Source organism: Tauraco erythrolophus, chromosome 1, assembly GCF_009769465.1.
Source record: "Tauraco erythrolophus isolate bTauEry1 chromosome 1, bTauEry1.pri, whole genome shotgun sequence".
Classification (NCBI taxonomy): Eukaryota; Metazoa; Chordata; class Aves; order Musophagiformes; family Musophagidae; genus Tauraco; species Tauraco erythrolophus.
In genome coordinates, this window is record NC_141465.1 from 106459986 (window position 1) to 106474486 (window position 14501).

At 36.0% G+C, this 14501-nt stretch overlaps 1 protein-coding gene across 3 annotated transcripts in view; it reads right to left on the reverse strand.

Moving 5' to 3' along the window:
• Window positions 1–14501, reverse strand: part of INTS6 (integrator complex subunit 6) — a 46065-nt gene that overhangs the window by 3919 nt on the left and 27645 nt on the right. For 2 of the 3 annotated variants that reach the window (XM_086612196.1, XM_086612193.1), the window contains 13 exons: window positions 13346–13529; window positions 12213–12338; window positions 11205–11359; window positions 8188–8340; window positions 7918–8050; window positions 7322–7416; window positions 6787–6897; window positions 4946–5161; window positions 4711–4837; window positions 3186–3328; window positions 2306–2540; window positions 1204–1575; window positions 666–759 (listed from right to left, as the gene is read on the reverse strand). In XM_086612196.1, coding sequence (XP_086468322.1) covers window positions 666–759; window positions 1204–1575; window positions 2306–2540; window positions 3186–3328; window positions 4711–4837; window positions 4946–5161; window positions 6787–6897; window positions 7322–7416; window positions 7918–8050; window positions 8188–8340; window positions 11205–11359; window positions 12213–12338; window positions 13346–13529 — 2144 coding nt within the window. The remainder of the gene's footprint in view (window positions 1–665; window positions 760–1203; window positions 1576–2305; window positions 2541–3185; window positions 3329–4710; window positions 4838–4945; window positions 5162–6786; window positions 6898–7321; window positions 7417–7917; window positions 8051–8187; window positions 8341–11204; window positions 11360–12212; window positions 12339–13345; window positions 13530–14501) is intronic. The other variant, XM_086612201.1, reaches the window with a different exon arrangement.

Here is a 14501-nt window from a genome sequence, read left to right on the forward strand (position 1 = left end):
TCCTTTCTTTCCTCTTAGTAAACATATAGAAGGCTAAGGAAGTATGGTCTGTCTAAGGATGCTGTAAGGAACAGTTTCTACCTGGATTAACAACATTAAATCCTCAGCAAGTCTCTCTACTCCAGTGACAAACTACCTCCCATTTCCACAGCCTCAGACAGGACTACAATATCTCTGAAGGAAACAAATCGGAAGAGCAGAGACATATCTTTATGGAGCAGACCTGGATCTCAAAACTATTTTGAGGATCAGATTTTGAGTCAATACAGAACAATGAATTTCAACTGTTTCTGAAAGCCTAATTCACAGCAATATGCAGTTCCATCAGTGTTTCAAATTAGCAGTACGTTCACACTTGAATGATTTTCTCAAGTTACCTTCTCTTTCTACAGCATTGTTCATCTACATTTACGGTGATTTAGCAGGTACAGCTGCTAACATTTTTAAGACAAAAACGTTACCTGAAGCAAAAAGGTAAGCTTGTGCAAACAATACACATCAGGAAGTTTATGTATTTGTGGGTTTTTTTTCCCTAGGGAATTATTTACTTGCAGTGGAAAGCATTGTGTGGCAAGTTTCAAATAAAGAACTGCATGGTTGTCAAGCAGTTATGTATGGCAGTACACAGTGCGGTTTCGTAAGATTAATACAATTCAGTTACCTACCTTGAAGCTTCTTTAATAACATTTTGCAAAAATATCAGTCGAGTTTGTAAGCTTCCTTGTACATGCTTCAGTAAAAAGAAGATTCTTTCATACTCTTAAAGACAGAAAAAAGCAAAATCACAGTTACTTAAGAAATGCCTATACAGGTATCTGTTGTAATAGATCTGAGTGAAATGCGGATTCCATTCAGCTTTTGTAAGCTTTTAGGATGTACCCCCTACCAACCAGGCTTGTAGCAATGACATACTGTTTAATGAACCCTAACATTAAAAAACACAGGATACTGCAGTTTAGGATAACACCTAACAATTCTAATACTGATAATATAAAAACCATGACTTTCTTGAACATTGAACAGCAACGTTCTAATCACTCATCAGGAAGTTTTCAGCAGAGGTTTTAAAACAAATCTTTTCAGCTTGGAATTTATTTTGCTTCAGTCTCATGGGTCAGTATTTTTCTAAAATAGTAATCTAATATGAATTTTTTTGTCTAGCTCTCATGCCAATCATCTGAAAGAGAGATTTCGTATACTTACTCCTTCCTGGTTTTCGGATCTCTTTCATAATTTGTGCTCTTAGCTCTATATTAATCTCTCTGGAACTTCTGCAATACACTGTTTTTTTCCCTTTGCTTGGTGAAGACATTGGCAAGTTCTCTTCGGTACTTTGTTCTTTACTACTTGATTCCTCATGATTCTCCAAAAACCCATCAACATTCAAGTTATTCCCTAAGTGTTCATGGCCTATATCCTCCGTATGAGCTGCTGGTCGATCCAATGAATTGAACGGGGAAGACGACATTGAAAACTCTGAATCCACAGTATTTGGGAAAACATCTGACAAAAGTGGGTCTGTAACATGATTCTCAACCACATCATCCATTGTAACCTCATTATTTGTTTCCGATGCTGAAAAAAAACAAAGATTACACTTGTCAGTTTCATTTTCTTTAGCATCTGATAGAAGTCAACGAGTCAGTTCAGTATTAAACTGTAAAGCTATGCTCCAGCTTGTGTCTACTGTACATGCTAGGCATAAGAAAACACTAAACACATTACTATATCTCCTGGCAACTAATGGCTTAAAAACATAATCATCACAGGTATGTTTTTTATATCAGAAGAAAAATTGCTATATGGACTATCATCCAAAGCAAAAGTACCCACAAGATGTGCTTTTATGACTTGCTTGTCTTTTCCCACTAAGCTGAACTGACAAAGTTTACTTTAGTGTTGAACAGTGAGCAAGACTAACACAGCACCTCAGCTCCACATTAAAGGACTTGACTTCACTGCACTACAGCAAAACTCAAATTGACTTCATGGTGTGATACTTTTGGAGCATCTGAATTCCCAGGCAAAGGAAGAACATCCTTCTGAGTGTTTACATTGTCTCATCATTTAATACAGGAAATACATTGTTTATACTGGGAAGTTGATATGAAAGAGACTTCTGTCTGGAGGACTACATTAACTCTTTCTGTAATTAACCCCAGATGCACACTTAAATACTTCATTTTCAAAAAACAAGGGTTAAAACTGCCATATTTGGGAAATTGGTCAATTGTATTCCTACATGAACAGGGTTTCTGCATAAATTAAAAAACAAACTCTCTAAAGATGATGAAGATTCACTTACTTTTGTGAATAGGAATAGGTTTAACAAGGTCAGGCTCTGCTTGTGTGATTGGTGTTGGTGGCCCTTTTCCTCCAATGTGGTTATTCACAACCGGAGGAGTTTGCGGTCGACCTCTGAGCAGGGGGGACATACAACGACGTCTTTTTGGAATCCCTTGCATATTTGGTTCTCCAGGTCTTTTATGTTTATTTTGAGGTCCTGATACAAATTCATCTGCTTCATCTATCATCATTCCCTGTAATTAATTTAATGGGGAGAATTCTTAAACTTAAAGCCAAAACCACAAAATATAAAATATAATGAATGCTTTGATGTTACGATGACGTTTACCACGTACAAGGCAGCTATGTGCTACATGTCATTGTGCACTGAATTCTCAACTGTTGACCAAAGTAATATGGGAAAATCATGTCAAATCCTTCCTTGACTAAATCAATGTCCTTAAGGCCCTTATCCAACAGTCTGCCAAGTAAGACAACTGAGTGGGCTGTCAAACTGCCTTTTCAATAATTGCAAAATGACTCAAAGATTTAAAGGAAGAGCTCTAAATTGTCTGAGTTGGACAAAAAGGAAAGTCCATGCTCTCAAAGTTACGAGAAGCTTTTTATGGGGAAAGTTTGGTAAAGGAAATATGATTAAGTATTAGCTATAACTACAGTGACAAACGTATTTCATTTATAATAAAATTCAGAGGCATAATAATACTGGTTTCCAATAAAGACTACCCTCCATAGGACACTATCGATGGAAAAACATCTGAGACACTTTCTTGTAAGCAGTAGTTTTCCTTCCAAACACTTCAAAGCTCTTTGAATGGTCTAATCAGCAGCGCACACACTCACAACAGCACATTTTTAAAAAAGCATTACAGAAAAGTCACCTTTTTGTCCAATTTGAATGGATTGCCAAACGTATGGAGCCTGCGTGGTTGATCAGGATCAAGCTCTCGGAGTGGAGAAGGTATTTGTTTTAGGTACTCCTGGTAGTTTCCCATTTGTGCTATAGGTACACTGTGAACTTGATCTATCATAACAGAAGAGATTGTTACCATACAATCCTGGCTCACCTTAACGAGAATTTAGTCTATATCCACTTCACACCTTCAGTTTTCAGTTTTTTATCAAACGCATTAACAAAATAGATGTGCAAAACTCACCATTATTCTTGTCTAACTGGTATTTATAACTTTGTGGTTTTAGTGCAGAAAACTTGCTTAAATGAATCAGTATGTGTCTTGTCTACTTATTATGACACAGAAACAAGCAATAGTTGTCATGCATGGATGTTAGTTTTTCCAATGTGTCCCATAACTTTTCAGCAGAGTAGATGGGTGAAAAAACTGAGACTGGGAACAAATAACTAAAACATTACTACAAACAAAAGCTACATTAATGCAAAGTAGTAATGCCATGCGGCCTACAGCTTTGACAGATCTCTATCCAATTTCAGTCATTCAAAATTTAATTGTTGAGACTAGCATTTTTATAGAATCATAGAATGGTTTGGGTTGGAAGGGACCTCAAAGATCATCTAGTTCCAACTCCCCTGTCACAGGCAGGGACACCCTCCACTACACGAGGTTGCTCAAAGCCTCATTTCCCAAAGCAATGGTGATTTTTGTCCACTGAAATCAACAAATTCCTAAAATCCATAGGACCTAATTCTAAACTTAGGGATTTAGTTAAAGTTGCCAAGCCTTTGATCAAACAAAACTTACTCTAGCAGAAATATTGGGAAAAAAAATCTAACATCAGTTTTACATAGTTTAACCCCCTCCCCAAAAAGCAACTACTCTGAATTTCATATTTCATTATCACTTCATAGATGTTAATCTGACCTAAACAGTGCCAGGACTAATGTAACATACTTTCACTTGCATTGCCCTTCTCATTTTCTCCACTTATTTCATCATCTGCTGTTTGTTAAGATGCCATAAAGCAGTGCCAGAACACCCAGTAGAAAGGTAAAGGAATAAATTAGCAGACCACTTAACTATTTGCTGTTGGCCTAAAGGGCAAGAGAATCACGCAGTGAGCAAGCAAATTTCCACTGCTCACAATCCGCTTCTATGGAACATTGTGATCTCTTTCAGAGCTGCCCGTGATTTTTTTTTTCTTAGATATATCACAAAAGTTGGGAAAAAACAGTGAACGAAGAATCTTACATAAAAGCTCAAGTCTGCTCATATGGACTAAAGACAAAGAGCAGCATCTGCATCTCTATCCTCACTATTTTTTCTTTCAATAAGTTATTTAAGGAAAAAAAAAAAGTCTAAAAACCCCATGCACTTTAATGGCAGTCTCAGATATCCACTAAGTTTTAAAGAACTATGCTATTTGTTATAGCCTTCAACTTTTTAGTACCAATCACATCACAGTTAGACAAAAAATAAACTGTTATCTAACCTTCATCTTGTCCTTTGAGGAACTTGCGAGTACTCTTCAGTAAATTAGATCTCATTCGTGTTAATTGATCCAAAAGATTTCTTCTGGGTATATCATAAGCATTTCTAAAAGTCTGAGGTTTCAAATCCTATGGTTCCAGTAAATAAAGTTTCAGTTAATATCATCTATGAAACAATATCTAGCATTTCAATGGAAGTATATTGAAAATAACAACATTACACACAGTGGTGCTTACCTTATTCAGCAAAGCTATTTGGAACCCAGCATACTCCTTCATATTGAGGTCTAGAGGTCTATGAGGAATTTCCCCAGTAATCCCCTGTAGCAGATGTTGAAAATCGTTCCTATGTGCCATAGACAGGTTGTGTGATCTGCTTCTGACCTTAATTCCAGTCTCTTGCGCTACCTTTTTGCCTACAGAGCCAATGACTCTATCGGACTCTATTTTGGCCTTAATTTGAAATAAATAAATAAATAAAATTGACAATATGCTCTTAAAAGGATTAGTCAGACTTATTCATTTTAAATTCCTACCTAGAAGACTCAACAATGTGCTAATACACTATGACGACCATAACCTGGACGAGTGCTTAAGGAGAGCTTAATACATAACCACTTAACGCTTACTACAGTTTTAAATATAGTGAACAGTTTGTGCCTACGTCTTCTGCATATTTCTCCTCTGCTGCCCATTATGATATCTAAGCACCAAGATGCATGCAATGCTTTTATTTTCATAAAATGCCATAATTTGACTAGTAATTCTCTGCAAATCTATCTGTACTCACATCGATTGTTTTCTACAATAACAGCTAAGCACTCTAACTCTCAAAAGACTGATTCTCCCACAGCTACAGTTGCAATCAGTCACACAATGGCATCAACTTTTTAAAAGCTCAATACGAATAGTCATGACATTAATAAATATGACTGATTCTGTTTGACTAAACAGACTTAGCCCCAATATTATGTTAGATTTGTGCCGAAATTCAAAGCCTTCATTAACACCAGCTTTTTGGCAGAATACGGTTGAACAAAGAGCCAAAAGTAATTTGGTAATACACCTGCCAATGTTGGTTTTGCAGTTTCACATAAATTTGTAGGCTACTCAAAATTTGATTATATACTTATTAAGAAGACTGAGTCTCTACTGGCAGAGCCTTTCAGAAGTTAGAAAAGCTTTAAGTACAATTTGCAGTGCATGTCATTGCATTTTAGGGGTCTAAGATGTCTGGGTTGAGAGATTAGTTCACTTTACAGAGTACTGTGCAATATGACTGATTTAATAGGATATACTGCAAACTTCAAGAGGTTTGCTCCCTCAAATAATCATTTATTTAATGTTTTAAGAAAAAGCTGGTTCATAATAACTCATTAGTTAAGTTACAAGTACTTGCACTGTTTCTTGAAGTTTCAAGCCTACTGTATTATTTTATTAGCTTGAACAAGACAGCTTAACATGCACAGTTCAACAAAATAAAAGTGGAGGTAGCAGGGCAGAAATGTTTTAGCTGGTGCAGGAGACTAGTCAAAGAGAAGGGCACTATTCTGAACACAGTCAACAATTTCAAAATGTTAGGTGCCACTTCCACATCTGTATTCTTATTTGAGCTTCTGAATTATGTCAGTTCACTTTATATTTACCAAACACTTTCTATTTCATTTCACAAGCCAAAGAAAGGACACTTTCTGATTCAGATGCACAAAGTACAAATCTCTGTTTTCTGAAAAAACGCTAGAACATCTTTAACATCTTAGGTAAGACAACATGTTTTCTTTTGGACAAAAGCACATTACTGTCTATACAAGTAAAAATGCTCCTTAAATACAAAAAAAAAAAAATCTCAATTTGTACCTCCATATCTATCTTTATCATCCAGACTACAAAGTCTATATTTAAATGTTAAGTTTTTCCTTCAATTCAGAAAATCAAAATGCTGTTTTGCTAATTGCTTATGGGAAGGTATTAACTTGATCTTTCTGCTCTTTTTTTCCTTCAAAACCATTGAACTTGAGTATTTTAAGATTATCCTGATATTAGAATAAGTTTTTACTGCTCTTTTGCTTCAACATTACCTGTTGACTCAACTTTTTGAGATATGAAATGACACTGTAACTAAGTCCATATTCCACATTGTCAGCTATAAGGTTTGGTGCTCCCATCATTCTCACAGCTTTCTTCAAAGGCTGAAACATCGAATATATTGCATAGTCATATTTAACTTTATGAGTTTTGTATACATAATTCAACTAATTGTATCCATTTCAAATAGAACCTGAGGTCCTCAAAAGTTAGGAAAGAAGAAAAACAAAGTATTTCTGGGCAGCATTTTTTGTTGTTATTTTAAAGTATTGTTCCATTCATACGGAATCAGTTATTAACAGAGATATCATTTCTATACGAGTCATAGTTGATGAAATTTTCATAAAATTCAGGTCTCAAACCTTTCAAAGGACTATAGTGACAACAGTTAAGTATCATTATGTATGAAGTTTAGCTGTTCTCTCAAATTAGTATCTATTCTGTTTGAAATAGGGAATACACCTATAGTGGAAAGATAACTAGAGTTCCATAACAAAATAAAAGTTTTAACACAGTAAGTCATCTTACCCCAAGATAATAAGGAGGCATTGTCTTCAAATAGCTTTCAAATGACTGTCGCCATTTCAATGTAGGCTTTGCCTTGTGTACTTTAAACAAGTCATCTAATGGTTATAGAAAGAATAGAGACAAAATGGAAATTATGTTTAGACTGCATTGCGTCTTTTCTTCTAATAAAAGAAACTCTCAAAGAAATGCTGATTCCTCAACCCTTAAATTAATATATGTATTTTAACATATATACAACTAAATTAAATATACACACACCCAAGATTAACACTGCAGCCAAAAGATGGAATCTAATAAATTACTCATCAAATTGAATTGGTCATTGAGACAAGACGTTGGGAAAAACAGAAGTGAGACTAAAACACATCTGAAAGAATGATGATTAAGTAAATCATCTTACATATTGAGTCTGAGTCATGAAGGTCAGCCAATTGGTGACAAGTCAAACACGTTCCTGGTGACAAATACATTGCTCAACATTCTACCTTTCTACAGGGGCATGATTAATACTGGCATTAATTGCAGTAATCTGTTTAGATGAGATCAATTTTTCAATTGCTTACCACCTAAATAAGCTTTTCTGAAGTGGTATTTACCTAGCAGTGGAAGGAGGACCGGATAATTGTAAGGCATCACAAATAAATTCACACAATTCAGCGCAGTACTAGCTTTCAAGTAACCAAAAGGATGACCAAGTTCACTGTATTTTGCACTATTGCTCACATATACCTGCAATAAAACACATTATATTGTACGTAAAACCAAAATACCACGAGCTGAATTTTTACATCCTATCTGATTATTGAATAAAGTCTACAAAACCAGCATTCTATAAATCACTTCAGTTTAGCATGCGCTCTACTTGCCTGCCAGCAGGTGTGAGGGGATTTTCGCTCCAGGATAAACTGAGTCAGTGGTGAAGGTTCTAACTCGTATTTATCAAAAGGCAGTTTGTCAATGACCATCGGCTCACAGTCAGTACAGGAGAATTTCACCACAGGATGAGATGTGCGAGGCGGCTAAACATAAGCAATTCCACTGTTAGTAAGTCTGCACAGCAATTAAAACGCATTTGTACTATGACAACTAAAGTAACATAGGTTCTTTGAAAACAGACATATTTAAGGAGCCTATTCAATACAGGATTCATATGTATTGTTAATGAGTCCTAAGCAACTAATTTATGATGTTAGCACTGTCTTGAAATCTGAAGGAATCTTATTTTCTAAATAAATGACAATTATTTTACCTACTAAGTCTAGAACAGTATGCAAGTAAAATTTCTTGCATATACACAAAAACTTTGCAAATGGAAGTAAATCCCAATGGTGACCCAAAAATCTTCAATGCGACTCTGGGGCGTGCCCATTTTTATTCCCCACAGAAGCAGGTGCAGTACTTTTGCACTCACAGACTTCCTCTAGCACTTTTCCTTCTCAGCAAAGTTAACAGTTACAAAATTCAAACTGAATTATAATGACCAAAAGCAGTATGAATTAAGAAAAAAACAAGCTTTAGAGGAACTCATGTTTTAACTAGGCCTGTGAAAAATTGCTTCAGTTCAAGCAAGCTACATGTTTGGATTTTAATCTTTTTATTAATCACAGGGAAAAGGCCATTGTGCCTTGAGTTTCAAGTGTAAGTTAACGTATTTGAAATTTCTTTTGCTGAAAGGGAAAGCTGTTTTTTTGCATGTGACGAAATTGGAGCTGTACGCTTTCCACTGAAGGGTTTTCAGGAAGGAGTGTAAGCTCTTATACTTACCCTGAGCCTCCTCCAAGGCCACTAGAATCTGGGGAAGAGCTCAAAAGGGAAGCCTCCTTCTGTTAACTCTCTTTACAAGAAGGTAACTAATAAATACATAAGATGAACTGGGGAAACACAGGGTTTCTTGGACCTTCCTGCTACCTCACCTTGAAAGTAATTTTTCTACACCTATAAGCTCTAGCCTCTTCCTTTTAGGATGAGCCACCCAAATGTTATCTGCCCACAGGCTGGTCTTGCCTTGAGTGTTTCCACTCTGAGGAAGGTGTACTGTCCAAGTGCACACAAAACAGGAGGCTCAACCAACTGAAGGATCTGCAATTCTCTTCAAAGAAGACGCCTCCAATAAACAGTTGTGGTGGAGTTTTTGACCAAGCCAAGAAGCAGTTTAACTAGGAATAAAAAGGCTGCAAAAGAAGTTGAATACTAAGACTTGAGAAGTCAAATAAACCTTGGCTGGACAGCAGAACTATTTTTACCTCAAAGCAGTGGGAGCAGCCGTTTACATGTTGATCTGCCAACATAATTATTAGTAGACTTTCATATACACTTAAGAAAGCCTTAATAATATCATTCCCTACGGTACATGAAACAGTTGTTGGGATAGGACTGTTTGAGACAACTCCACTGTGGATTAGGTAACAGAGAAGAACAGAAAAATATCCAACTATGGACTCTTAAGTAGACAAGAGTTACAAAATATGCTAAGTTTTAACACTATATTTTCAGAATAGTAAGGAAATACGAGTCTTGAAACACCAAACTTGGCTTCCCAACATTGCATAAGGTTCAATGTGGAATTCCAATCGATGTCAACAGGAATTTAGCTGCACATGCAATAATCCAGTGCTTTATGCAGTTACAAGAGATACATACACTACAACTGAGATTTTTTTTTCCTCATCTTCTCGCCATTTAGTCAATCTCATGTTTTTAGCAGATTTAGAACAACTCTTCCCTCAGCAAGATCTATTTTAGCAATTTCTATCAAGATCTGCAGCAGCAGACAAACTGTACTGACTCTATACAGTAAACAGAGGCAGATATGCCACTGATAGTTATTACAAGGAGTACACAGGACAATTTTCCTACAGAGCAGCTTTTTAATATTCAGTACACAATGACATTGTTTTTTAAATAACTACAGAAGATTTACTTTTATTCATATATGGTAGCTTGCTTTGTATTTCAAAAAAGGCATCCACATCCTTCAATGAATGCAGCAGCAGATGCCAGCAATATCAAATCTGTAAATAGGACTACAAGTTCATACTTGTATCACTCCTCAACAACTTGTATTTTAAAAGACTTTCTTTTTCAAAGGAGATAAAATTCATGAAAAGTTCAATGAGTTTGCCAGTCAGCACACTAGTTTCAGATCAAAAACCCATAAAATATTCAATAAAAAATCATCGCAAAATATAGGGAACAATTATACAACTGCACTGTGTCTACTTCAAGGATTTTCAAACATTAGCAGAAACACAAAAATACTTTATACTATACTAATGATTAGTTCTCAGAGCAAACAAAAGGCAGTGGCACACATTCTTTCACAAAAAAAACCCACACAAAATTAATTCTGTGGGTAGTATTTTAAAAAACAAGGCGAGTTTCTGTACTTGGGAAAAATTGAAGGTATGGCTACACTGAACAACAGATGAAATTACAATCACCTGCTAGAATGAAGACAGAACTGTCATAAGGATTCAAAATTGGGAAGATCATACTATCTTCTATTAATACCATCTGCAAGGCAATAGAATTTGATAGTCTATTATCAGTCAAAGTGCCACCTTACTTCTGGTTTGATATTTTAACAGAGTTCAAACAGAAACATTATGTGCATTTACTAGGTCAACAAATAAATCTGTTACAGGCAGTTTCTTAATGCTTCAAAGTTACTGAAGAGCAAACCCCATAATATTATTTGCTTATCAGTAATTTATCCGACATAACTGCAACGCAGGTTTACACATGTCATTCCTTCTTGGGTCACACTGCTTTTATGGTTGCTACAACGAAGTACATAACTCAAGATTTAAAAATTAGTGAACAGGAAATCCTGCAATACTCCTTTATGCGCAAATCCTTTGATTTATCTAACTTCAGTACGTACCAGCGTTGGAGAATTTTGATCTGGCCAAAAGGATTCAGGAACAGGCCAATGACCTATAGGAACACCAGTTTTAGGGTTCGGTCTGACATAAATAAGTTTGTGACAGCTGTGCCAAGGTTGAGGTCCAAAGGGTCTAGATATATCCACCTGTCCATCTATAGGAGAAAAAGGCTTTATAAGTCAAAATAGTGTTAAAACTCAAAAAGCATATTAAACAACTTCTGTGAAGAGTTTAAGAACTATACCCCCAGGAAAGCTCTTCCTGCAGTTATTATTTCTAAGACTAGCAGATAGTTGTCAGTAAGCATTTCTGCAAAAACTCAGAAACCATGAGAAACCAAGTAAGACTGAATGTTTACAGGATCAGAGCTGAGAAAGTCGATTATCTGGAGCCCTTTGTAATAATTAGTTTCTTTCTCCTCCCATGTTATTACCAGATAACCTTCAAATTTCTATGCATAAAAAAAAGATACATATTACTAATACTGCTGGACTAACTTTTTATTGCAGCAAAGCAGGATTTAAAGAAATCCCACAAACACTTCCCAGTAACATCCTAAGAAGGACCTAGCTAAGCCATTTAGAACAAGAAGTTAAGGCTGCACAGTATTCACTATTTTAACTCTTAAAGCAGCCACTTTAATACATTAAACAACAAAGAATAAGCGTATAATCCCACAATATTTTCACATTAAGGTATTTACATTTCTATCAGGTGGAAAACTACTGTTTAAAACTCATTTAACCATGCTTGACATGAATAACTGCATTTAAGACTACCTGAGTAACATGACCACATGTAGAGGTTTTACACAGTGTCTAGCAGCTATAGCCAGTATTCTGAAAAAGTACAACAGAATTTCAGATGTAGCAGGTCCCTTTTGTAGCAATGTCTTTTAAATTGCAACAGTTTTCCTTTTATTTTGGCAACTATTATATTAAGTTAATGAAATTACATCGATAATCATCCCTGCCATTTCGTATCACAGTGCAAAAAATTTCAAGTACCATCAATTGGTGAGGGATCCGGTCCAGCTTTTTCAAAATTTATTACCACTCCACTTTGCACTTTTTGCACCAGTGACTCAAGACACTGATTCAGCATCCTCGGAGAGCACACACAATATGATCGACCTAGAACAGAAACAGCCAAGGTTAAGGTTGTTCAGTGTTTCTGCCCTTATTTTAACTGGGATCATTCAAAACTGTTCATCCACCACATACATTGATTTATGTATGGATCACTGATTTAAAGCTTCTCCCGAACACTCGCTCTTTGTTTAAGCAGCAAGGCAGCCTAGTGAAGCAGTGATAGTATTACATGCACCTCATTGGAGATGTTTGGGGTTTAGCCCCATAGTGATTTTAACTCAAATTCTTGGTTGCATTCATGGAAAATGGGCTCCCCCTTGTGACAGACATCAACGCTTAGCTGTCCACCAATTTCAGTCAAAGCACTCTCAGTGTAGCCTACATCACAGCCAAAAAGTAGTGGAATCCAATCCTTTTGCAATGCTTTTTAAATCCCTTTGCTTGCTTTCTGTCACATCCCTTCTGATGCATCAGAAGAATCATTATGCTTTTAACGTGATGTAATCGAAAACTTTTACAAACATTCTAAAACTGATGTCTGAGTTTGATCTGGAATATAATTTCTAAGACATTAAGAATATGAGTTATAATGAAGAGAAAAGTATTAATTTTGCAGAATTATTATGCATTCTGCATTTCATTCTGCATGCTCTGGAGGGAAAAAAGCAACCAACACATTTCCTTTACTTTTGGCTTCTTTAGATCAGAGTATGACAGGAGTTTAGCAAAACTGTACTGCAGAACAAATGCAGTTCCTACAATTTCTAATTGCAATACCAAAGTGTGTTGGAAAAAACTAAGTTTTCTCTTCTAAAAAACTGCTAAAGAAAGTAGATTCACAATCTTCCAAGACAGTCTACGTTAATTTTTCTGTAGCTTTAATGGAAGAAGTGTCCTTAATTTTATTGTATCAGAGGTCTGAGTTTTTAAAAGTAATATAAGAACTTAGAAATACTTATTCCACCACATGTACATGATTACCAGAGCTAAATTGGAATCATTTTCAATTTCAAAAACATTGACTTGTCAAAGGAAACCAAGGCACTCACCTCCTGTGACTTCACACATAGGTGTGATTGCAGAGTCATCTACTGGTACCCCTGTCATCTGCTCCGATTCCGGTGCTGTAATACCAGGCAAACGGAGAACCAAAGCAAATAACCTCTGATCCCATCGAAAGGGTTCCTTAGTCAACTCACTTCCAGGCAGAGGGGAATTGAGAGGTAAATGGAGCTGAAAAGGAATTTAAATCTGTGTATATACTGCTTTTTCTTTAAAAAAATCAGGTTACATAGTAATGGCAATTCACTCTATATAAACATACTTAAAACATCTCCACAGGTATTTATAATTTGATTCAGGCACTGTACATGACAAACAAGACACCCATCATTTAACCAACCCTTTAAACATTTCAAGGTAACATGATGCATGAATTTGAGAGTTACAAACCAAGTGAGAACAACCGCTTTTTAAAACTGATATAAACTTCAGAATCAATAGAATATTTTCTTTAGAATTTCAGCAGTAAGAACTGCTTCACTGTCGCATTCTCTTGTTCAAACGATTTTCTGCAGAACAGGCCCATTCTCAGCTCAGTCTTTTCCCCAACTATTTAAGATAAAAGGCATAGCTGGATGAAAAGGTAATGTTAATCTGAGACTCCTGCAGAAAAAACCCTGTAGCTTGGGCATAGTTGCTAAAAAAAAAAATCTAGCTGCCATGATCACCTGTGCCAAATAAGTTAGCTTCAACAAGTTAACTAATGTGCTAGTTATGTTATAGAATCAGAAGACAGAGATTTTACATAGCTTAGGTATATCCCACAACTGAACTCATGCCTGTGCTTTAAATGAAAAGCAAAGATTAAGATAAAAATCAATGCTGAAACACAAAATGAGTTCTCACTTTTAGGTAATAGATAACAATAGCCACAGCTACCCACACAAGGAAGAATTGCTTGTCATGTGCCATTGTGTATCCTCTGTCTGGGAAGAACTACACGAAAGTTTTAGTTCAAAACACTGAAGATAACATCCAGGGACATACAATAGATGGGAGCATTTCTTTTTGCTTCAATTCCCAGGAGAGACAGTGAAGAGACTCAAGTTTCAGGCTTCAAGCATGCTGCACTAAAGACACAGCAATAGTCAGGGTATTATTTATTAACCACTAACAGCAACAGCCAGAGAGGCTAACAGAACA